The 24,575-nt window shown below is 45.2% G+C and overlaps 3 protein-coding genes across 8 annotated transcripts in view; 2 read left to right on the forward strand and 1 right to left on the reverse strand.

Annotated features, from left to right (window-relative positions):
* LOC133509910 (pleckstrin homology domain-containing family A member 3-like) lies at nt 1-4,688 on the forward strand. 2 transcript variants are annotated; one of them, XM_061837388.1, is made up of 8 exons: nt 1-148; nt 1,177-1,293; nt 1,362-1,511; nt 1,968-2,089; nt 2,186-2,290; nt 2,364-2,407; nt 2,563-2,669; nt 3,523-4,688. In XM_061837388.1, exons 2-8 carry the CDS (start codon nt 1,272-1,274, stop codon nt 3,618-3,620), a joined length of 648 nt encoding a protein of 215 aa, XP_061693372.1. In that variant the 5' UTR covers nt 1-148; nt 1,177-1,271; the 3' UTR covers nt 3,621-4,688. The 2 variants fall into 2 exon arrangements, with proteins under 2 accessions (XP_061693372.1, XP_061693371.1); XM_061837387.1 differs by lacking the exon at nt 1-148 and adding an exon at nt 160-588 and having other exon boundaries at nt 3,523-4,686.
* A 1-nt stretch (nt 4,689) lies between these two features.
* LOC133509911 (protein phosphatase 1 regulatory subunit 1A-like) lies at nt 4,690-23,726 on the forward strand. Of its 4 annotated transcripts, none has more exons than XM_061837391.1 (9): nt 4,690-4,813; nt 6,519-6,562; nt 6,655-8,950; nt 11,483-11,534; nt 12,851-12,888; nt 12,948-13,002; nt 14,819-15,007; nt 17,789-17,889; nt 22,917-23,726. In XM_061837391.1, exons 3-8 carry the CDS (start codon nt 8,672-8,674, stop codon nt 17,863-17,865), a joined length of 690 nt encoding a protein of 229 aa, XP_061693375.1. In that variant the 5' UTR covers nt 4,690-4,813; nt 6,519-6,562; nt 6,655-8,671; the 3' UTR covers nt 17,866-17,889; nt 22,917-23,726. The 4 variants fall into 4 exon arrangements, with proteins under 4 accessions (XP_061693375.1, XP_061693376.1, XP_061693374.1 ...); XM_061837392.1 differs by lacking the exon at nt 22,917-23,726 and having other exon boundaries at nt 6,655-6,826; nt 7,690-8,950; nt 17,789-19,165; XM_061837390.1 differs by lacking the exon at nt 22,917-23,726 and having other exon boundaries at nt 17,789-19,165.
* Nucleotides 19,313-24,575, reverse strand: part of nckap1 (NCK-associated protein 1) — a 28,853-nt gene continuing 23,590 nt past the window's right edge. For both annotated transcript variants that reach the window (XM_061837369.1, XM_061837368.1), the window contains exons 29-31: nt 21,322-21,431; nt 20,996-21,085; nt 19,313-19,987 (exon numbers count right to left, since the gene is read on the reverse strand). In XM_061837369.1, the coding sequence (XP_061693353.1) occupies nt 19,871-19,987; nt 20,996-21,085; nt 21,322-21,431 (317 nt within the window). In that variant the 3' untranslated portion in view covers nt 19,313-19,870. The remainder of the gene's footprint in view (nt 19,988-20,995; nt 21,086-21,321; nt 21,432-24,575) is intronic.

Below are 24,575 nucleotides of genomic sequence, written 5' to 3' on the forward strand. Positions count from 1 at the left end.
AAAAATGGATGGATGATTAAAAGTACATTTTTACCTTGTGGATAAAACGAGCTCACCCATCACAATCAAATGTGAAACAAAGTGGCGACATGGCGCCCTCCTGTGTCTCTGCGAGGTAACGCACGTGACTCAAATCACCACGTCATAAGTAAGCATATTTTCAGAATTTCATCGTTGGTCTCCAAGCGCAAAAGTTTCATCTTTAACAATGCGCACATTTCATCGTGTTGCTGATCAAGTAATCGATTGTTTTTACTTATTTTTCGACACACGCACGCGCTCCGATGCGTGTACGCGCACGTCGTCCCCGAACCCGCGTCATGTGTTATTTTTTTTATTTTACTTGAGCTCAAGTGAGCAACAGGGCTCATGAAGAGCGACGTCATGCCCGCTAATTGTATTCACGCTCGCCCGACAAATGTGGACGTCTTGGAGAGGAAGCGTAACCGTTGTTGTTGTTTTGCCATTAGCCGCTAAGCTAGGCTGTTAGCTTTAGCCTGTTAGCAGCTGTCACAGCAAGATAATCTGAACCAAATAATAATACAAACATGGAGGGCGTTCTCTACAAATGGACCAATTACATGACCGGTGAGTCTGGTTGGTACCTTGTGTGCCTGTACTGTTTTGTGTGTTCAGGTTACACCAATCAATATTATTCTTATATATATATTTTTTTTTTTTGGGGGGGGGGGTTGCAGCTGACTGTCACTGTGTAGGAATGGCAATGTTAACTCAAGCAGAAGCACTACATACATAAGTAATATAGAGTGTTTTGATCTGGCTATTGTTCAATTAACAATCAAAATGATCAGTCACACACTTTCATTATGTGACTTATTAGTTAAACGTATAAATATATACAGTAGTGTGCACCCAAATGTCAACAAGGCACCATAACAAGCAACGGCAGATGTGAAGAAATGGCTTTAAAAAAACAGTATGTGCTTTATTTACATTCCTTTTATTACCACCAATGTCTGAGGGGAGTGTGTAACATTGTCGAAGAAGTTAAATAAACTGTCCTCACTATCGTAAACTTGAAATAAAGTCCAAACAATATCTAGTATGCACTGTGCATCATACTAAATTTATTTTTCAGGCCAATATGATTTCTAAAAAAATGACTTTCTCATGTCACGTTCCAATTTCTAATGTGGATTTTCACGTGCGTGGCAGGCTGGCAGCCGCGCTGGTTCGTCCTGGCGAACGGCGTCATTTCGTACTACGACAGCGAGGACGACGTCGGAAAAGGAAGCAAAGGCTCCATCAAGATGTCCGTGTGCGACATTAAAGGTCCGCCGTCAGAAGAGGTCGCGCGACGCGGTGCGGCCGACGCCGCTGACCTTTTTGCCACTTTTCAGTTCACCCGAGCGACGCCACGCGCTTGGAGCTGATCATTCCCGGCGAGCAGCATTTTTACGTGAGGGCGGTGAACGCGGCGGAGCGACAACGCTGGCTGGTGGCGCTCGGCTCGTCCAAAGCGGGAACCTCGGACGCCCACAAACACAAAGGTACGCAACGGAAGACCGCCCAAAAGCTCACAAAAATCACATTTGTGATTTTAATTATTGTGTCCCTGTGTATATATGGAGGGGTTATTTTTCTGGGGGGTTTTCTGGGATTATTTCTTTCTCTTGATACCAATCCCACACAGAAATATAGAGAACCTGTTTGTGGCTAACTTGTTTTATTTGTGTTTTCTTTTCTCCTGTGCAATTTATGGTCAACTGTTTGCTAAAAAAAAAAAAAAAAAACACACACACACACTTACTTGATGCTTTTGTGCTCATGGATTGCACCAAAACCCTTAAAAAAAGGACTATTTGGTGTCAAGAAAAAATGTTGGAGACATCCACTGTTAGATTAAGATCTTTGGATGTCAGGGAGGAACTTGGTTTAGCCTGGGTTGTTAGTGTAAGTTTCACGGATTCTTCGCCGCATTGAATGTGTACGTGTGCGCGCTTTAGGTCCGGACTGCCTGAGGACCAAAATGTCTGAGCTGCGTCTCTACTGTGACCTCCTGGTCCAGCAGGTCCAAACCATCCAATCCCAGAGCGGCGCAGACCCCGAGGACACGCCCACATCCGAGGTTTCCAATAAAACACGATTAAAAAAAAAAAAAAAACGAGACCACGACTTGTGCTTTTTTCAAGTTTGTCAAGGGGCGTGCTAATATTTTGGTCAGGCGTCGCTCCTCCGCGCCACGTGTGCCACGTTCATCAGGACGCTGGAGGAGTGCATGAACTTGGCGCAGCACAAGCTGGCGCCGCACCTGCCGCCTCCCGAAAGGGTCAGACGCACACAGTCCCAATGTCAGCAACGGCGTACGAGCCTGACGGATATCCAAAATGTTTCGTTTCCAGATGAGAAGATCGGTCAGTCACCCTGGAACGTCCGCTTCGGACAGGTCAGACCAAACGCGGACGTTTTGCAATTCATTTCATTTTTAAAAATATCATGATCACCTCCATGTTTGTTTCTTTTGTCCAAGTTTCGTTGCCTTTGTGAATGTTTTTGCGCACGGCGTTGTGGATTCATGCGTGCTTCGTTTGTGTTGTTCAGGTGCGGCGCGCTCAAAGAAGGCTCCGGCGGGGGTCAGCGATCCAAACCGCGGCGCGACCGGGCCGGCTCGGACAGCTCCGTTTATGACGCTCAGTCGACGTATAAAGGTGAACTGGCCTTACGTTAGGAATTAAAACCGAAGGGAAAAAAAAAATCTGCCTAAATGACAATGACATTGTTTGTCATAGAAATAGTTTAATAGTCCCCCTCCCAACTTCATCTGAAAGAAGAAGAAAAAAATGGCAAATTTCTGGTTTTGCCTTTTTATGTACACGTAAAAGATGCTTGTCTGTCCGGAAGTATTCCTCCATCTTCCCGATCAACCGGTACTGCGATTTCTTCATCAGATGAGGAAAAATCTGAGAAATATGCGCCGGGCATAACGGTGTCCCATGCAATCGAGCGTTTAGAACCCCACGTAACACGTCACATCTGCGCACGTAGGTCACGTGACTCGCGAAAATGGCGGCGCGCCTAAAAATTCGTAATTGTCGATTTAAAAATCTTCACAACACTTAAATGAGAGAGGATTTAACATCACATTATCAAGATGGAGTACATATTACATGACCAATTGGATACTTTGTTCATGCAAACCACCGGAATTTCCCTTTAAGATGGAGTAATAGTATTCGTCTCGTTGCAGAGGACAAAGAATGTATGCCTGTGAGTATTTATAAAGCGTGTTTCTGCAGCGCGTGTTCCAATATTCTTTGCTTTCAGGGTTTGAATTACCGCAACATTAATGCTACGTTCATTTGCCCGTCAATGGCCTTTTGCATTATGTGTTAGCATTCTGCTAACAGGCTTAGTTTGCTTGAATACAAACAAATATGTAATTGTCCTTGATGTATGTTTATTTGACTGTACACTGTTCACTGTCTGCCAAAGTTGAGCCTCGTAAATGGCTCGCGTCGCTTAGCAAAGCTGAATATGCGATGGCGTGCGTGCGTCTTCCAGGTTTGCTGGCAAACTCGTCGTGCATCCCCGAAGAGCGAGGGGGCGGGGCGGCCCCCGAGACCACGCCCACTGACACGGACGCGGAGCTGTCCATCTGAAGGTCGCACGAAGGTCGGATGGCGTCACTCGGACGGCGGACGGCGCGAGTGTATTTCCCGCTCCATTTGCAAACGAGCACTTTGGACGCGTTCCCAGTAATTTATTTCTCTTTGCCTCTGGAACGCAGAACTTGAGGCGCGAATGCGAGCGGGACCAAGATGGCCGCCTTCTTTGCTCCCTCCCAAGGCGCGCTCGTGTGGACACGAGACGCCATTTCGTTGCAAAGGTCAACGGCGGAATGATTAAAATGTCCTTGTTACGCAGTCCCACATATTTGTGGAAGAACTCTTTCCCTTTTTTTTTTTTGGCCCAATAGACTTGAACCAATGTGTTGCCTCGAGCGGGATTCGTTTGGAGCACTAAATTGAAAATTTGCACGTCGGAACGACGTCACACGACGGCCACGTCGCCGCCAAATCGCGGACGCAGAGCCATTCCCAACGTGGCCGACGCGGAAGTGCCGCAATGCACGGTGGTACTTGCATGCGGCGCACTTGAGCGGGAAAAGTCCTTTTTGGAGGGATTGTGTCTCCTCTGTTGCTACGGCGACCAACTCAGCATTCAATCTGGTGGTTTTAAACGGCAAATCTAAAAATGCTTCAAAATCACAAATCACCCCCCCACCAGGAGATGATGACCCCCATAATAAAGTCATGAATAAATTATATTTCATTGCTGATTCCTTTCTTGCAGTTTTTTTTCCAAGTTCTTCATTGACCTTGTCTCCATTTTTATTATTTAACAGCTTTTTTTAAAAGTTGTATGCAGTACATAACGCATACATTTGAGCAGACTGAAAATTGTAACTTCCAGTTGATAGAATAAATGCAAAAAAACATGCAGCAAGTCCCCTAAAATGTCTGCTTTGTTTCTTTCGTGCCATTAAATTGTTGCCAAACATTTTCTTTGTTGTAGTCAAACACCAAAATTCAAACGAAATGTGAGTAAAATGGCCTGTCGAAAAGTGAAAATATTTTTAAGGACACAACAAACAAGTGGACAACAACAACAAAATAATTGAAGGAGACCTTGCAGCTCATTTATGAAATATGTTATCCTACTGCTTTGTGTGTGTATCTGTGTGTGTGCGCACGTGTGTGTTTTGATGGGGAAGCGCAAAGCCCGCAAAGCTTTTGAATCCCGGATGTGGCAGCAGCCCGACAGGACTCGAGTACGACGCCTCGCTCACGAGGTCAGTTCAGAGTTACGCACGCGCACACAATGGGGGTGGGTGAGGCCCCCCCCCACCGAAATTCCAACCTGTGCACGTACGTCGCAATAAATGAAACCAGTGTCAAAAACTTCCATTTTGTTGGCAGAGTAAAGAATTCATATTTTAGGATTTTACTTTTTGATGATGTATAATTTTTGGGCGGCACGGTGGTTCAGCAGAAAAGCGTTGGCCTCACAGTTCTGAGGACCCGGGTTCAATACCAGCTCTCCCTGTGCGGAGTTTGCGTGTTCTCCCCGGGCCTGTGTGGCTTTTCTCCGGGTGGGCACTCCGGTTTCCTCCCACATCCCAAAAACACACAATATTAATTGGACACTCTAAATTGCCCATAGGTGTGATTGCGAGTGTGTCTGCGATTGGCCGGCAACCAGTTCAGGGTGTACCCCGCCTCTTGCCCGTTGACAGCCGGGATAGGCTCCAGCAGTCCCCGCGACCCTCGTGAGGATAAGCGGCTTAAAAAATGGATGGCTGGATTATGTATAATTTTAATGATTTGAGCAAACACAGCAACAGCAAACACCCCAAATTATGACAATTGGGCAGGAATTTTGAAACTTTAATGCACGAGTACTGAAATAATGTACTTTTTATCATTTATGGAGATCTCATATTGCGCGAGAATGACCGGGCTCGCTTACCGCTTTTGCTGTTCATCGGATGGAGTCAAATGAGGGTTTCTGTTTTCTTTGATGCATTCCTGACAAATTACTCCCCTAAACAATAAAATCTCATTCATAGCATTCATGTTTGAGGAATAATAAATAAAAACAGATCCAAATACAGAAATTTACACTTTGTGCTTTTTGTGCTTTTTTTTCCTCTCTCTTACTATCTGAAGTCAAATCAGACTCAACCTCTCATGTTTCTGGTCAGTCAGGATCACCGAAATTATTTCATTTTTGTTAACTGCCACAATAATGAGAGAGAGAATTTCTGTCATAATTTTAGATCCATTTTTCTTGCTTGACTTGGATCAATTGGATTCGCAATCTGATGTAATGGAAATTATACATCCATTCATTTTCTTTGCCGCTTATCCTCACGAGTGTCACGGGGAGTGCTGGAGCCTATCCCACCTGTCAACAGGCAGAAGGTACACCCTGAACCGGTCGCCAGCCAATCGCACGGCACATGGAGACAAACAGCCGCACTCACAATCACACCGAGGGGCAATTTAAAGTGTACAATTAATGTTGTGTGTTTTGGGGATAAGGGAGGAAACCGGAGTGCCCACCCACAGAAAAGCCACGCAGGCACGGGGAGAACATGCAAAGTCCACACAGGCGGGTCCGGGATTGAACCCGGGACCTCAGAACTGTGATGCCGACGCTTTACCAGCCGATCCACCATTCCACCCACCGTAATGGAAATTAGTGACAACCAAATATTTTGTAGTTGTACAACTACTGTCCGGTAACCTGCCCCACCCCCCCACCCCCCGTTGACTTGGTGGCTTCGGGTTTGTCAGATGACGACGACGCAAAAGCAAACATTGCGTCGGTGTGTTTTAAAGTGCGTTTGTAGGCGAGCGCACGCCCAGAGATGGACGCGGCGGCCGGTGGACGACGAGCACACAACGGTCACATTTCCAGCGCGTATTTGGATTCCTGATTTGTGTGCTTTTGCCCTCTTTTGTTGAGGCTTAGTTGTTCAACTCTGTGTGCAGGAGGCGGCGAGGAGCAAGTCACAGCAAGTGCAAAGCCAGCCGAGGTAGCGACGCCGCCAAACGCTCACTGAGCTCAAATCCGAGGTTCAATTCTCCACCGTAAAAAGAAGTTCACTCAGTCTTTGTTGCGCCGCAGGCCCAGTGCGCTCCGGAGTTGCCGGTTCTATCCCGGTGCGCGGGTTGCTTCAAGCAGCGCAAACACGGCCTCAGGGCAGCAGGACCCCCGGACGACCGCCCAGACGACGACGACGAAGACGCGCGTGAACGTGAAGCGCCTGCTGGGGGAGCCGCTGAGCACGCGGGGCAAGGTAACCGCCGCCTTGTGGTGTGTGTACCCAAATTGTACGTGTGGGGTGAGGGGGGGGGGGGGGGAAGCACAGCAGCAGTTTGAGATGATGGAGACTCGCTTTTCCAATATTACAATTCTCATTATTATTGTTGTCATTTTTACTTGTTTAAGCGTCTCCAGTAGAATTTTTTTTCCTACACTTTCTTGTTTTTCCTTCTGCAACTTTAACTTTTTGGAAAATGTCAAATGTCCCCCCCCCCCAAAAAAAAAATCCTTCATACTTTCTGTACTATTAAAACAAATTACATTTTACAAGACTTAAAAGTACATATTAAAAAATTATACATGAACACATTTTGTAAAAAAAAAATTGCTTTTGTCATTTTCCATTTTGACATTTAATTTTTTGTCTGTAAAATAGAAAGCTATTTTAAACTGATTTGGATTATTTTTTTTATTCCAATTTCACATCATAAACTTGAAAACATTTTCAAATCTCAAGACAGTTTCAAAATAAAAGCAGATATGCCAATTTTTAAGTTTTAATGTCAAAAGTCTTGAAAAAAAAAATTTCCATCAAGGTTAAGTTTGAAAATTAAAAATAAAAAAAGACTAAAAAAAGATAATTTACTTTCCTCTCAACCTTTTAAAAACAGAATATTAAAAAAATGGTTTATCTGCATTTTGTCCTCTTTCAATTAATCTCAAAATTTCTTGAAAATAAAAAGAAATCTAAAAAAACATGCAGACCACTTTTTCAGAGATCAATTTAAAAAGTATATGAAAAAAAACTCAAAGCAATATCAAATGCAAAGTCCAAATCTTGGCAATTCGACAATTGGACTTTGTGGCACTCAAGCGTTTGCTTTTGCCCTCGTTCAGCTCGCACAGGCAGCCCCTCTCAAGTCCGTTCTTCAGGGGCGGGCGGCGCCGGCCAAGGTACGGCGTCGGCGCGGCATCGGAGGTCCCCGTAGTCCACGTCAGGAATTGGTGAAAACCGTAAAGACTCGATGGGCGAAAACCTGATGATGTGGTTCCTGGAGATGCTCATTAAATTGTAAAACCTATTGCGAGCGTTCCCTTTATCGCTTCTTTGTGTGTCTTTACCGTTAATTCGACTGGAAAGAGCCTCATTATGTTGTCGCAGTACACCAGAGGGATCTGTGAACTGCTGTGCACAGTATAGCAGGTGGCAAAATAAGCTGTTTTCATTCTCAGATATTAATGAATATGTAGCAATTTGACAACGTGTCGGAACTGTTCCACGCGACGAGTGTGATGAGTTTATTGATAACCGGGACCGTTTATGCACTGAAATTTATGAATGGGAATTTGTATTTGTATGAATTGGGCCACCGCCAACTGCTCTGCTGGGGTGTCGTTATCAGTGATCAGGATCAGGAAATCTTGTGGTTCACGTTACATTTGCATGAAATTGTCCAGCCATCCCTTTATTAGCCGCTTATCCTCACGAGGGTCGCGGGCGTGTTGCAGCCTATCCCTGCTGTCAACGGGCAGGAGGCGGGGCACACCCTGAACTGGTCGCCTGTCAATCGCAGGGCACATAGAGACAAACGACCAATCGCACTCACAATCACACCTTGGAGCAATTTAGAGTGTACAATTAATGTTGCATGTTTTTGGGATGTGGGAGGAAACCGGAGTGCCCAACCGGAGAAAAGCCACTCAGGCACGGGGAGAACATGCAAACTCCACACAGGGAGGGCTGGGATCGAACCCGGGTCCTCAGAACCGTGAGGCCGAGGCTTTCCGCCTGCATGAAATTAGTGACGTCCAATCTTTCTGATCGTCGCTAACTTTTGAAAACTAGGCGCCGTTTGAGCGTGCGAGGCATTTTTTGCATATGAAAATGTGCCCCTGGACGTCAAGCAGGAGTCGCACCGGTGGCAATATAAAAAGCGGCATTGACGGCGCTCGTGCCAACGTTTGTGTGTTCAGTCATGGACCGGGCCCCAGGCCACGCCCTCTTCACCACACACACACACACACACACTTTCTGTCTCTGTCTGTCTTTGTTTGTTTGCGCGAGCGTCGAACTGCGATGGAGCCGAGCAGTCCCAAGAAGATCCAGTTCGACGTCCCGCCGCTGCAGGAACACTTGGACCCCCAGGCCGCCGAACACGTAAGTGGGCCGCACGCCGACGGGGCCCCTCTCTACCCCGAATCTCAGCATGTGTGTGTGTCACATTTCTCCACAAGCAAAACTGCGTATATATTTAAATGACATTAAAAAAAAAAATTAACAACTGCACTTGAGCAACACGAGCGTAACTTTCAAAATCGCACCGCAGTGGCGCGTCGATTTTTGCGTGGCTTTTAATAAATGCTTCCCACTGCTCGCCATTTGGTGGTCAACGCATGATGAAGATGATGATGATGAGAATCCACAAATGACATCATGTCACGTTTGCATTCTCGTGGGAGGCCCGACAAAGCGTCGTGTTCGTGTCCCGCTGAATGGAAACGCAAACATTTTGTTTGTCTTTCAAATGCAAGATTTCCATGCTGCAAATGTGTTGTGGAGATGAGTGGCAATTTATTCAATAATTCATAAGTTTCTTGTTTGAATAATGATGTGGCGTTTGTTTGTTTGTGCATGATGATCTGTGTCGCGGCCATTTTTGTTGAGTCAGTATCGCACCAGTCAATATTAACATAAAAATAATCCTACTGCAACTTTATGATTCCCTCGTTTCGCTACTAAGAACTCAAAATTGTCAAGTGGAAGAAAAATTACTTTAAAATGTTTCTGCAGTATATTAGCATAGTTGATATTAGATCATTTATATTTTGTAACACATTTTCAAAGTTATTTTCATTTTTGCAATTTATTTTCACCATATACAATTGTTGTTTTAAGGTATGTGTTTATATAATAAACACTAAGTCATATATACATTTGAAGCCAGAAATTTACATATGCTGTGCAAAAAGGAACATCAACATTATTTTATTTTGTTAATTGCCACAATAATGACAATTTCCTAAAATGATTGTATTTTTTTCTACAAGGTCAAAAGTTAACATACATAAAAAGTTCAAGGCCACAGCTCAAACACACCCCTTTCTTGTATGAAATCATTGGAAAATCGAAATAAGTCGAGCCAAGAAATTAGAGGAAGAATCGTGGCGATCCACAAGTCTGGCTCATCCTTGGGTGCAATTTCCAGATGCTTGAAGGTGCCACGTTCATCTGTTTGATTAATTATACGCAATTATTAACATCGCGGAAATGTGCAGCCATCACACCGTTCTGGAAGGAGGTGAACGTGTTTGGGTCCGAAATGTGCGAAGCCACCTGAGAACAAAAGCTAAAGACCTTGTGAAGATGCTGCTTGAAGATGGTGAGAAAGCGTCATCATCCACAGCGCGACGAGTCCTGCACCGACACGCGCTCTAAAATTCTCTTGCATTATTGTGCCATTTAACAAAATTCAATCATTTCGCTGATCGTGACTGACCCGAAACACGAGAGGTTGAGTCTAAGTTGACTTCAAAAAAATGGAATGTGCGTTTTTGCATCGTGGATGTAAACTTCTGGCTTCAACTTGCATGTGTACTGAATCATATCCACCCATCCATTTTCTGCACCACTTATCCTCACGAGGGTCACCTTACGTAGGCATCGTCGCACAGGAGGCGGGGTCCACCCTCAGCTGCTTGCCAGTCAATCGCAGACTGAGTGAAATGTATTTCATAAACAAATCTGTGCTCTAATATTCATTTAAATCTCCTGTCTACGCGCAAAGATTTTTCCACTGAAAACAGCTGTTGAATTTTTTTTTCTTTTTAAATCACAAAACAACCAATACTGCTCTTCTTGCTGTTTTCAAGCAGATTAATTATTAATTGTTCCCCTTTGATATTCAGAAGATGGAAACAGGAAGTTGTCCAAAACATTTTTTGATAATTATATTTTTACCGCATATAAATGTATTTTATTCTTCAATCTTTATTTCACAATAAATCATACAGGGCGGCACGGTGGATCAGCTGGGAAGCGTTGGCCTCACGCTTCCAGGGTTCGATCCCGGACCCCGCCTGTGTGGACTTTGCGTGTCCTCCCCGTGCCTGCGTGGGTTTCCTCCGGGTGGGCACTCCGCTTTCCTCCCGCATCCCAAAAACATGCAACATCAATTGGACAGACTAAATTGCCCCAAGGTGTGATTGTGAGTGCGACTGTTTGTCTCCATGTGCCCTGCGATTGGCTGGCGACCGGTTCAGGGTGTACCCCGCCCGCCTCCTGCCCGTTGACAGCTGGCACTCCTGCGACCCTTGTGAGGATAAGCGACAAAGATCATGGATGGATGGATACACCATACATTATAATGCACGTAAACATAAGCACATTCATTTGTCAGCTTGCGAGGCCTTCTTTCCACTTCCTGTAGGGCCTCTCGGACTTCCTGTCCAGCCACGTTGGCGCTTTTAATGTCTGAAATCTTTCCACTAAACAAATTTGTGAACGTTTGACAATCATTCCTTGTAGTTCAGAGTTAAAAAAAAAAAAATAATAATAATACTTGCTCTTACACTACGTGCTGTGTTTGTGTGCCAGTTTGAGTCTTTTTGTTGATTGTTTTGCTAAACGTTTAATATTTGCGTGCACGTGTTTGACACGTTCTTTAATTGCCCCCCCCCCTCCCCCCCCCAGATACGTCGCAGACGGCCGACGCCTGCAACGCTGCAAATATACAGACAACCTGGTAACACACACACACACACACACACGCACACATCACCTAAGTAGCGGTCATTTGCGCTTTGGCAACACTGTTTGTGTCAATAAAGAATCTTTTGAATATGAACGGGGTGGGGGCTCGAGGGGGGGGGGCGCTGGGCTCTATAATGGAACCTTTATTAGATTTTAGCAGCAGCGTTTTGGAAGTGACGTCAGTCAGTGTGTAGACGAGACTGATGGATGCTGAGCTGCCGTGTGTGCACGCGTGTATGTGTATATGTGTGTGTGTGTGTGCGTGTGTGACTGATGGAGCGCCGGGCCGCGTTCCATTTAGTGAGCTCGCCTTCCGCGTGTAAAAGCGTCCGCACAACATCAAGCGTGCACTGGAGAAGGTCACCGAGTACGTTGCGGTGTATACATGGGGAAAAAAAAAACCAATAAATGACAGAAAAAGCCTACTGGAACCGCTGGACTTCATCTGAGGTTCATCAGAACCATTTATTTATTCAAACAACCTTTATTTATCCAGGCAAGGTAATTGAGAACGTCCATCAATCCGTTTTCTTAGCCGCTTATCGCAGCTAACTTTGGGCAGGAGGCGGGGTTACACCCTGAACTGGTCGCCAGCCAATCGCAGGGCACATGGAGACAAACAGCCGCACTCACGATCACACCTTGGGGCAATTTAGAGTGTCCAAGTAATGTTGCACGTTTTGGGGGTGTGGGAGGAAACCGGAGTGCCCACCCGGAGAAAAGCCACACAGGCACGGGGAGAACATGCAAACTCCACAGAGGGAGGGCCGGGATTTCAACCCGGGACCTCAGAACTGTGAGGCCAATGCCTTACCAGCTGACCCACTGTGCCGCCCAACTGAGAACAGATTAGAAAAATAAATGCAAAACCCAAGCCGTGAGACAACCACTGTACTGTAATTCACAAAATACATTTTATGACATCATAGCACAAAGTTCACAAGAGGCTAAAAACAATTGCGGCGATCATGTGACGTATCATTGGGATGGTTGAGGTGACTTTTATTGTTTTTTGCAGGGTAAAACTCCAGAAAGAGTGAGTGCAGGTTGTGTTATGCATGGTGAGAGATTGGGGTGTGTACACTTGTGCAACCACATTACCGCACTTTATGTTTGACTTCTCCTTTTTTCCTTTTGCAATGGAGCTTTATAGGTTTGAAGGCAAATCCATCCGTCCATTTTCTTTACCGCTCATCCTCACGAGGGTCGTTCATCGCAAAAAGAAAGTTTTGAAACGATCTGTTGTTCTCATTGCGACACGATTTTGGAATCAACAAGCTCCGTGTTGCCGTTTTGTGTCTCGCGCAGAAGCTGGCGATCAGAACAACGCAGGCGGCGGCTCGCAGGTTTGTCGCCGAGCACGTGCGCACGCAGCAGTCCGGGTCGTAAGTCGTGTGTTTGTCAGTCTGTAGATGGCGCTCAGAGGAGGCGAAGCACGTTGGCCCCGCCCACCAGGAAAGGTAAAAGGCCATTCTTTCGTCCAACCGGCACCGTGGCTGTCAAATTTTGCCCCACGTCAAGTGCAAAGGTGACGAGTTCACGTGGAACTTTTGAGCAACGATTTGGGAACAGCACGATTGTCTCACAGCCTGAAAGTTTGGGATTCGAATCTCGACTTCCGGTGGAACGTGCACATTGTTAAACGAAAAGAAAGCAAGTTACAAATTCACCTGTCTGTGTGGCTTTTCTCCCACGTCCCCAAAACATCCATCCATCCATCCATTTTCTTTGCCGCTTATCCTCACCAGGGTTGTGGGGAGTGCTGGAGCCTATCCCGGCTGTCATCGGGCAGGAGGCGGGCTACACCCTGAACTGGTCGCCAGCCAATCGCAGGGCACGTGGAGACAACCAAACGTTTCCACTCACAATCACACCTTGGGGCAATTTGGAGAGTTGCGTGTTTTGGGGATGTGGGAGGAAACCCACGCAGGCACGGGGAGGACATGCAAACTCCACACAGGCAATCCTGGGATTGAACCCGGGACCTGAGCACTGTCAGGCCAACACTTTTCGTGCCGCCCTCCCCAAAACCTTCATCGGAGGCTCGAAATTGCCCCGTGGGTGTGACTGTGATTGGTTGTCTCTATTTGCCTTGTGATTGGCCGGCGACCAGTTCAGGGTGTATCCCGCCTCCTGCCCGATGACAGCTGGGATAGGCTCCAGCACTCCCCGCGACCCTCGTGAGGATGAGCGGCTCTCGGTGCTGGAATCGTAACGCGTTGAGGGAGAAGCCGCGCGTTGTTTTTGTGACGCAGCGCGAACACGACGACCAAGTCGCGAGCGCACACGGAGGCAGGAAGTGAGTGAGCGAGCGCCTTAAAAGCTTTTTTTCTTGTATTGATCGGCAAAGTGTGCAACGCGCTCTCGCCAGCTCCTAAAAGCAAAACGAGCAGCGTCGGCGCATCGAAAGCGTTTGGCGAAGCAGCACCGAAATCTGCCCGAGTTGCCCCCGCGGAAGAATTCATCATTGAAAACATTTTTTTTTTTTCCAAATCCTGTTCAATTTCACGCCATTTTGATGAATTTTTTTTATGTATAAATGTAATTCTCTCAGCTATTTCTTTGATGTACATTTGAAATGAATTTGGACGCACATTTTACAAATATTTACTGTTATTTAATTTATTAACTGAAATTACTTGGACTTTCATTTAATTATAATTCAAATAATTGTATGTACATTTGAATCAAACGTTTTTTTTTTCACAAGCACATTTAAATTACATTTCATTTTGTTGGCATCATTGAATTCATTTTACATGTATTGAGATGCACATATTAATTCTATTTCATAATGTAGTTATTAGCATATTTTAATGTGTTGCTAATTGTAGTTCATTTACAATTCAATATACACGCAATTTAAACTAATTAAATAACAATTTGTTTCATTAATTCAATGCTTAACCTGCTTTTTTGCAAATCGTATTTAATTTATTTTTGCTGCAAATCATTGTGCAATATTATTCTTTATCTCTTTATTTTTTAAATATCTTTAAAACTAAAATTTACAAAGTATTTTCTCTGCAAATGTATTTTTAATGTGAGGTGTCGTTTCCAATGGAAATTTAATTTCATTTAATGTTTTAATGTACTTGTATTGTAATGGTTTTCAAATGATTTTCAATGCATATTTTAATTCAACTTGCCGATTTACTTTGCTGCATATTTTATTTAATTTGCGTCCGCTGCATAAGAGTAGAAAATTTTGAAATGAACCGAAATGGATTTGATTCCGTGGCAAGTTTGTTGAGGGGCTGCCGTCGTCTTCGTCAGATCTTCACGCTGAGGCGGAGCAACACCCCCCGGGGGGGCCGGACTACCAGTTGAGTCCAATCACAGCGCAGCTCTATGCCAGCGCCTGCTCGTGGACCAATCAGAACGGGCCGAAGGAAGCCAACGGGAACGAGGCGGGACTTCGAGCCAATCAGGAGAGAGGCCTGGCGCAGAGCCGAAGCTCAACCGGTAAATTATGTATATATATATTCAATATTTTAATGAGCATTTTAAGAAAAATTATGTTTTTTGTGTCCATCAAAATAATGACAATATTTTAACTGACCGGCCATAATGAGCATCGTTCGATTTGGAGGGAAAAAGTGCAGAGAACACCATCCCAACTGTGAGATACGGAATCACGTCGTGGGGTTGCTTTGCTCCAGGAGGGATTTGTGCAGCGAGTGTGCGCGAGCAAGGCAGCGTACGAGCCCGGCTCGCTTACGTCGGTTCTTGTCGGGGGGGGGGGGGGACGACAAAAATCCCCGCCGACTCGTCTGATCCAAAATGTTAAGGCAAATTCATTTTTTTAGTCATCGTTCCGGTTCTTGTCGGGGGGGGGGGGGGACGACAAAAATCCCCGCCGACTCGTCTGATCCAAAATGTTAAGGCAAATTCATTTTTTTAGTCATCGTTCTTCTGGTATTTGGCAAATTTTAATTTGCTAAATAATCCTAATTGACCTAAAACGGGAAAACTTGAATATGACTTCATGTTAGACAGTGGGGGGGACCCTGGTTCGATTCCGGCCCCGCCTGTGTAGAGTTGGTATGTTCTCCCCGTGCCTGCGTGGCTTTTCTCCGGGTGGGCACTCGGGTTTCCTCCCACATCCCCAAAACATGCGACATGAATTGGACACTCGAAATTGCCCCAAGGTGTGATTGTGAGCGCGACTTGTCGTTTGTCTCCGTGTGCCCTGCGATTGGCTGGCGACCAGTTCGGGGCGTACCCCGCCCGCTTCCTGCCCGTTGACAGCTGGGATAGGCTCCGGCACACCCGCCGACCCTTGTGAGGATAAGCGACTAAGAAAATGGTTGGTTGGATGTAAACATCTGGTTCCAATTGTATTGGTTTGATATATGAGTGGAAGTTCATAAACATGTTCAAGCGGACGGATATAACCGTCAATGGCAGTGAATTGCCAGTTTCCAAAATGTAGGGAAAGACGTCAGGCCGATCTTCAAAAGGGCTTTGCAAACAAGTTAATCATGATGAATAATTGACCTGCAATCCATCTTTTGATTGCGTTGACATCTTTTTTGTCCAAGCAGCAGAACTTGTTGGAACTCGTGTGGATTTCCATCATTATTTTGGAATTTTCAAATTCCTCAGAAGTTGAAAGCATTTCAAATAGAAAATGTTGCTTCCAATATTTTTTTCTCTACCGTTTTGCGGTGTGTTTGTGTGACCTCACCAAGACTTGAATGCAACTAACTTGTCGTTTGTCTTCCGTCTGTCCTGTCCTGTCCTGTCCTGTCCTGTTCTGGTCTTCTTGCTTCCTTTTCGTCAGACATGTCATGCGAGTCCCCAAAAGAAGTCTCCAGTCCCGACTCGGTCTCTCGGTAGCCGCCGTCGCCGCTCTTCCTCCTCAGCCTCTCCTTCCTCTTCCTCGCGCCCCGCCGCCGCCGCATCAGTTCATCATCGCGCCGTCCGATCGTGAACGTGAACGCGCACCACCGACCAATAAAAATCTCTTATGAAATGCCAACGTGCAACTTGTCCCGTGTGTGGTTTGATTTTTTTCGTGGCTCAAAGCGGCTTTTTGGATTCAAGTCTGCAAATGAGGCCCGACGTTGCTTTTTCGTGTTTTCAAGCCTCCTGCCGTCTAACGGCCGCAAGGGGGCGCACGAGGGGAAAAGGCAAGAATGAGACCGGTGGGACGTGCCGAGGAAGTGACTTTGACTGGCCCTGTTAGTGGTGCGCTAGCGTTAGCGCTATGCTAGCGTGTTCCTGCCGTGCTTCTGGCGTGTCTAAATGATATTTACGGGTAAGTTTCATTTTAACCGGCCCTGTTAGCGTCAGCGCTAGCGTTAAACTCTTTCTCTTTGTAAATATCTCATGTTTCAATGTGGACACCTGCGGCGTATGTGCGCACCAAATGGTATTTCTTTTACAAATGTACTCGGTGAGGCTTGCAACCAGGTGCGCTCCGTCGGCCGGGAATTACGGTTGTCATAAGTTTGTGAATTACAATTTGCGAGAAACTTCTCAAATCTTATTTCATTGACTTGTTCTGCATCATCCGCAAATCAAAACAATAGCGCCTGCTAAATCATCATGCCATTGTTTTTTTTTTTTCATAAATCACTTGAAGATCTTCAGACAGAACTGCTGAAATCAATTTTGGCCCTGTAAATGTCAAATGTCCATTTTATGAATGTTTATGCATATCTTTCAGCTTGATGGCGCATCATAAACCAGTTTATTTTACTTCTCATATTTGCGTTACACGTTTCATTTCTTTAATGGACGTGCAACAAAAAGCTTGTGGTCTTTTTTTTTTTTTTGTCTTTGGGATTAATGGCGAAAATTGATTAGCGACGCAAGTGATTGGAATTGCGCTCGTGGTCAAACATTTTTTCAGGTTTTTGCCGCTTTGTATGTAAAATATGTATAAATGAGATTTTCTTTGTTTTCTTTCCCATCGACTAATTAATCACCAAACTTGTGATTTTTCTCGTGATTTTGTTTGGGGAAAAAGTGACTAACTGTGGCGACCGAGAAGAGGAAGAAATTCCCCAGGGACGGGACCACCGGTATCAGGGAGGGAGGGGCGGGACACGAAGGGAGCGGTTGGCTGTATGATGGAGAAACACGGGACAGTTGAATGACATGATTGATCTTCGTCTTTTCAAAGTATCGGCAAAAGATAATTTCATAGCGGTCTGTCTGTATCTGGATGCCAAAAGGTGTCTGTTTGACCCCGGGAACGATGCTAATTGGCTAACAAACGCTACGTTTCTTTTGCAGGTGCACTTGAATCATCCGTACCCGAAGAAGACGAAGAGGTCGACGTCAAGCGTCGGGATGACGAAGACGCTTTTTGACTGTTTTGAATAAAACATACGAAGGTACCGCAACACCCGCTTGCGCAGTGGTTTTCAAACTGTGGGGTGGGGGCCGGTTTACAATATTCAGTGCTAGCACGCGTACCCGTCGGACAAAATTTCAAATAGCTGAAATTGGAGGAGTCACTGATGGTGTAGCGGCACACAAGCCTGCCTTTGGTGTGGGCGGCGCGGGATCGATTCCCGCTCAGTGATGGTGTCGATATCTGCCCGGTGACTGACTGGCGACCAGTGCAAGGTGTAGTCTGCCTTTTGCCTGAAGCTCGCTGGGATAGGCTCAAACACTCCAGTGACCCTTGTGAGGATAAGTGGCTTGGAAAAAACACCAGCTCAAATGTTTGGGGACATTGGATTGATTTTGAAATTGTTTCATATCGGTGGTGTTCAACTCCTTTTGTCGCAGGCCACATTGCAGAGACGGATTCCATCAGAAGGCCGTTATGCCCGTAAAAATCCATAATCACGTCATAACAGTATTGAAAGCATGACTATTTTCCATACAACACTTTCTGTTTACCTGTACTATAACATTATGAAATCAAAATTCCACACGTTTCCTACTATGAGTAGAAACTGAACGTCAGACCGAGTCCAGGGTGGAGGAATGTGCAGAGGGCGCCACCCGCTGACGCATTTCCCGAACTGCGGCCGCAAAGCACGAGACAAAAAGTCGGACGTGTTCACTTGTACTTTATTAACCGTCACCGAGAGCCGCCGAGGGGCTTCCCGGCGTTTTTCTTTCCACTGCACTTATGTTACAAGAATGCCCCCCCCCCCCATCCTCACAAAAAAACATCATGTCGTGTTTGTCCACACATTTGGCAAATTGCAAAAGTAAGAAAACGTAAAAACAGACCAGTTGAGTTTCACATCAAAACCTGTTTTGTTTTTTTTGTTTTGTTTTTTATCATTTTGCTTTTGTTCGAAGACACAAAGAGTTCCGGTTACCACTAGCTAGAAAAGAATAAATCACCATGTTACAAGTGTACGCGCGTGACTTTGAAGAGGTTTTTTTTTTTTTTTAACTATGAAATGATTCGACAGTCTGCGTCATAAATGGAAAATGTACACAAAGCTCAAGCAAAACGTCGTCCTCGAGCCGAAAGAAAAAAAAACCCAAACAAGAAAATCATCCAAATCCGTCACCGGCGCTCAAATAGTTTAGTGTCAGCGCAATATATATACTGTATATTTATATATACTATGTATTTATAAGGTTTTTTTTTTTTGTCCTTGCATAACAAATACTCATGTTTGTAAAGTGTTGCCATGGTTACGACGGGTCGAGCAACATCATGACAGCGTCATAATTAAAAAAATTCAAAAAAAAAAAATGTAGACACTGATCCCCAACTTCATCCAGCTAGTGTGTGTGTGTGTGTGTGTCACATGTTGGTCAGCAATCGCAGGTACTTGTGTACCTGTATTTTTTTTTTTTTTTTTTTTTACTTGGTAGTAGTACATACATTGACCCCCCCCCCCTCCCTTTATCTTTGTGTTTCGGCATTTGCAAATTCATTTATCTGCAACTTTTTAATATTTTTTTAACACTTGATCCTTTGTTATTTGCTGGAAAAAAAAAAAATTGCACAAAGCAACAAAACCATTTCTCCTGGCACCAAGGAACTATGTTGAAGTGAACAGATTTTCTTCCGACTGCAATCACCCAAAAGTTGCGTGGGATGCGGACCGAGCCCTGCTGCCGGTATTGACGCACCCCCGGAAAGGTTCAGCGCTTCCAATCGATGCCACAAGGTGGTGCCAAAGCACTACTTTTCCATTAGACATGGCTGAGGCGTGACATTGTGGCGTTTTAAGTTATTTGGAGTTTTCAGCAAATAACAGTGGATTGTTTTCACGTAAAAATCGAGAGTAGTGAATCGGGAATGAGGCGAGGAACGCTGTAATGTGTCAAGGCGTGTTTTTGTGTAGTGTCAGTTGTGCGTCTACGCAGGAAGCAGACGGAATGTGCGTTTGTGTGTGTTCATGCATTGGCGCTGATGCTCTGCTTGTAGACGGCGTGGTAGGCGTTACGCAGGAGCACGTAAGGGAAGCAGGACTCCAGCAGGTCCATGGTCAGGAACGGGGACTCCTGCACAATCTGCGCACACAATCGCAACGCGCGTTAACAACTGCACACAAACACAAAACAACTACAATGAATCTGCGCAATTGTTGCTCAGCTTCTGATTGAATGTTGGGTCGATTCCATTTTTTCAAAAACACGACTGATTGCGGACCGGTTAGCGCAGGGGTCGGAACCTTTTATTAGGCTGAGAGAGGCATGAACGGCAAATATTTGAAAATGTAATTCCAAAAGAGCCATGCAATATTTTTAAAAACGAAATACAAGTGTACTTGTGCGTTTTGTGGAAGCCCAACACTTTAAGAGAAACAAGAAGTCTCTGAATTCATAAAAATGACATTTTCAATGTTGCAAACCAGTGATGACAGAAGTACTTTATAGCATTAATGCCACTTCTTTGCTGATGGCTTCGTCGTTTATTTCGTACGTCATTAAAATAAACTTCGTGCGGCCTCTGAGACTTCCATCCGTTATTCGTGAACATAGCTTGGTTTTCATGTTTTTTGTTTTGTTTTTTCAAATATGACAGACTTTTCATATGACGGTATGAGTCGACTGTAATTCGCGGCCTAAAGAGCGCACCTGATTATAAGCCTCACCCAGTACGTTTGTAAAGGAAATACCATTTGGTATATGCGTACGCGTAAAAGCCACAAGTGGCCACATTTGAAATGGGAGATATTTACAAGGAAAGACGGTACACAGAAAGAGTTTAACGCTAGCACGGCGCTAAGAATAGCGTGGCGCTGACAGGGCCGGTAAAAATCACAGAGACATGCTCGTAACACAGCAGCAGCACGCTAGCAGTGCTAACGCGAGCGCAGCACTAAAATGGCCGGTAAAAGTCACTTCCTCGGCACATATATTCCGGTCACTTTTACCTTTTCCGCTTGCGCCCGCACAAATTAGCCGCATCACCGCATAAACCGCAGGGTTGAAAGCGCGTGGAAAAAGTCACGGCTTGAGGGTATTATACTTTATTACTTTTAAGGGTCGTCCAGGTTTGGCGTGAAGGAATCTCACCATGTCCAGCAGCAGGTAAACCGACTCTCTGTTACGCGTCGTCATTTTGTCCGTCTCCTGGCCGATCTTCAAGAGGCTTGACGACGCCAGCTGCACACAGACACAAACAACGCTCGTTAAAGGAAGACGCGCGCCGTAATGAGGACGTAAACCACTGGGGGTCAGCACTGGTCTAAACATGACTGACAGCACACAACTCAAAACCTAACTGAACACCGTGATGAAGTGCGCGCTACACAAAACTGCGGCGACGATTCTTTGGAGGAGACCAGTGGGCAGATGCACGAGGTCGCAAAAGGGTCGAGAAGAAAAGGAAACGGCCTCACCGCCAGGAACTCTTTGAGGCGGTCCTCGATGCTTCCTTTGTGGATGGTGAAGAGCGCGGCGGCGATCTGGTTGATGGCTTTGGCCAGGCAGTGGATGTTATTACAGTGGCCTGCAGGGGGCGGCAAATACACATTGTTAGCGCAGGCCGGGCTAACTCCTCCTTCATGTTTCGCTCACGGAAGTGGTGGGAAAAATATAGTCGGCCCACCTCGTTTTGCCATTAGCAAGAGTCCTGTAATATTTGCTGCCAAAATACTAGATATGTATTTATTGTTGGTAGTACACATTTGGATTGCAGTTGGATCACTGAGTTGGTTAAAAACGGCCTAATCCAGAGGACCTATATGTTATTTATATATCACACAAACGTTGCTAATTTTTCATAAAAAAAAAAATTAAATTGTCAGCGCAACAGAAATGAATAAATTAGCGCCAAAGTGCAGATTTTCTTTGGAATCCGAATGCCTCCCGTGTCGGTTTCAAACCGATGCTCTGTTGAAGCTGCTGCCGTGTGACGCCACACCTAGACAACCCCAGTAAACAGAAATGGCTTCCAACATAGACAATCATACACGTGATGAAGACGTTTTTATGGAATGCTCTGTGGAAGAGGAGGAATTTTTTTTATTCTTCCCGTGTTCAAAAAAACATCCCACGCGGGTGTAATTCAACCATATACGTTCGATCCTGCGTTGACGAATGCAACACGAGGACGGGATTCGGCGAGACCTGACCAAGTTGACGTTGAACTTCGCACCCAAAACAATCTACCTTGTTGTTACCTTGTTGACGAAATAATCAAATTCAAAAGCGCGTTTAAACGTCTGATGCTGCTATCACACAACGGTGAGTCGTTTGTCGTTGTACTAGCGAGAGAGTCGGTGTAAAACAAAAATCGAAATCTTCGGTATTGTTTTGCGTTTAAAGATTTCGCCTGTATTTGAAAAAAATGCACCGAACACTCGAGAGCACACACCGCCGTAGTCCAATTTCAGCAAGACCTCAGCGTCAACAGTGCACTAACTTTATACAGTGTCCAAATTTTGTCACCTCCTGAACATCACATGGATACAAATATTAGCTGACATGTATATCTGTAATTAACATTAAAAATGAGGTCGATACTAAACAGTTGAACACGCACGTACCGACCGTACTTGCTACTTGCCAAGTGAAGGTTGCACCGGGTTTTCAAATCCGTCCTCCGTGAAACGTTTGGAACACATGACTGTCCACTCTGATCCGTAAGTCCAATGCGCCCGCTTTGTCTTCACAAACCTGGTCCAACACCTGCCTCTCCGTTCATCTTTGGGCCATTCACGTAAGCCGACCCCGTCGGCGTTTGGCGCAGAGTCAGCCGTATGCAACACACTTCCTCGCCATCTTTGCTAGCTTTTTCACTCTCGGGCGAAATTTTGTCCGGGCGTGACGTCGCGTTCCGGAGAGTAGCCGAACTTGCCGAATCAAAGTGACATTTCAAACAAAATCTGGAGACTGACTTATTTCATTTCTGTTGTGTTGAGAATTTTTTAAAAATATTTTTAAATGAAATTTCCTCTGGAGTACACCTTTAATGACTTTTTTGACCTCATAGACAAATGACCTGCGCCGTTCTCTCCGTCACAAGACTCAAAAGTGGCCAACGAACACAAAAGTGTTGGCCGTCCCCGACTGAGGGCGCCACGACGGAGAGGACACAAAAGTGTTCATTTAGGCAGGAGACAATGGACGTTATTCAGGTATTTGACACCAAGTTGAAGTGACATTTAACGCACAGTGTGCGAGCGCGCACGATGTGCTTCAGACACGCGACACCCGCATACTAACAAAAGGAGCCCATTACGAGTCATTATCCTCTTCCAATGGCCCTTATTAACAACGGCGCCTTTCATTTCAAGGTTGTTAGCGTCTGTGCGTCTCAATGACTCCATCGAGACGCTCGCCGCACGACACCCGCGCCGCGCCGTCTTTGCTACAGAATCAACTTTCCTCCGCTCAGCCCTTTTTGGAATAATCACCTTTAATTAGCGCCGCCGAGTGGAAGTGACCTTAACGTGGAGGTACGCGGCAGAGCTGCGTCGTAATGAATCAATCGCTGGCCGCCTCGCGCGCCACCGGAGCGGTAAATGACATTTCCCGACGCGCTTTCCGCCGCAGTCGCGACACGGGCGGGGGTCGTCGGCCCGGTCTCGCTCTTCCTTCTCGCGTCGACGCACCGGAGGAACATCCTTAAATGTTCAGTTTCTGTTCAGAATGCGACTCTACTCGGGTTTTGAATAACTGGGAATGAGGAAGTATATTTGACATTTTTTAGGAAATCACGGGACTATTTGGAGCCCGACGTCAGTCAAATCGCCAAATAAAATGTTCAAGCATTCGAGTCAAACTCATTCAAATCCATTTTATGCGGTTCACTAAAAGCAAATAAAGTCAATTTCATGCTAAATGTGTTTGCTTCATTTTATGTTCTTCAATTTCAAAAGTTATTGCATGCATTGCCCCCCCCCCCTCCCCCACACCAAATCCTCTCTTGAAATAAATGTAACAATAGTGTATCACCCTTTTTGAGAGAATACCAGTGTAAAAATTCTCCGATACTGGATGCGCTCACACACGTGTACAGAACGTTCCAGGTAGGAACTGAATCTCTCAGCTTTGTGGCGTGAAAACACGTTTCCATCGCAACGACCTTTCAGGTATTGATACTCGCTATCACCAAGTACTCTAACCCAAGTACAGCGATGCCTCAGTTCTCGACCACAGTCCGTTCCAGAAAACCGTTTGAGAAGTGATTTGTTCGAAAACCGAATCGATGTTTCCCATTTGAATGACTGGAAAAAGAAATAATGCGTTCCGAGCCGAAAAAATTGGGCTTTTTAAAGCTTTTTTTTCAGCTTTTCATGATGATAAACTGTATAGTAGAAGTACTTGTATACTTTATATAATAAAAGAATTTAAGAAATACATTTATTTTTTGCTTAAAATGTACGCTTTAGTAGTAGAGCAGGCTAGGCTGGGAGCGCATTGCCGTACTCGGCCCCCAGCCTTGTAAACTTTTCTTATTAACAAAAGTGCAGAATGACTTTAAACTTAAACTTTAAACTTGCCTTCTTTGGAGCCATGATTGGGGGTTAATATGGAGTTGATAAAAATGTTTAGGCCAATGTCGAATTCAGAGGACCTATACGTTATTTATATATCGCACAAACTTAGCTCATTTTTCATAAGAAAATGTTGAAAAAAAATTCTCAAC

The sequence above is a fragment of the Syngnathoides biaculeatus genome, chromosome 12 (genome assembly GCF_019802595.1).
Source record: "Syngnathoides biaculeatus isolate LvHL_M chromosome 12, ASM1980259v1, whole genome shotgun sequence".
In the NCBI taxonomy this organism is placed as follows: Eukaryota; Metazoa; Chordata; class Actinopteri; order Syngnathiformes; family Syngnathidae; genus Syngnathoides; species Syngnathoides biaculeatus.

Excerpts from the sequence above, each read along its gene's own strand:
- LOC133509910 (XM_061837387.1), top strand. The coding sequence starts at position 549 with ATGGAGGGCGTTCTCTACAAATGGACCAATTACATGACCG. Across the intron at positions 589-1,176 it reads ATGGACCAATTACATGACCG|GCTGGCAGCCGCGCTGGTTC; the intron begins GTGAGTCTGGTT and ends CGTGCGTGGCAG. Across the intron at positions 1,512-1,967 it reads GGACGCCCACAAACACAAAG|GTCCGGACTGCCTGAGGACC; the intron begins GTACGCAACGGA and ends TGCGCGCTTTAG.
- LOC133509911 (XM_061837391.1), top strand. The coding sequence starts at position 8,672 with ATGAAAATGTGCCCCTGGACGTCAAGCAGGAGTCGCACCGGTGGCAAT. Across the intron at positions 8,951-11,482 it reads ACCCCCAGGCCGCCGAACAC|ATACGTCGCAGACGGCCGAC; the intron begins GTAAGTGGGCCG and ends TCCCCCCCCCAG. Across the intron at positions 15,008-17,788 it reads GCAGAGCCGAAGCTCAACCG|GTGCACTTGAATCATCCGTA; the intron begins GTAAATTATGTA and ends TTTCTTTTGCAG.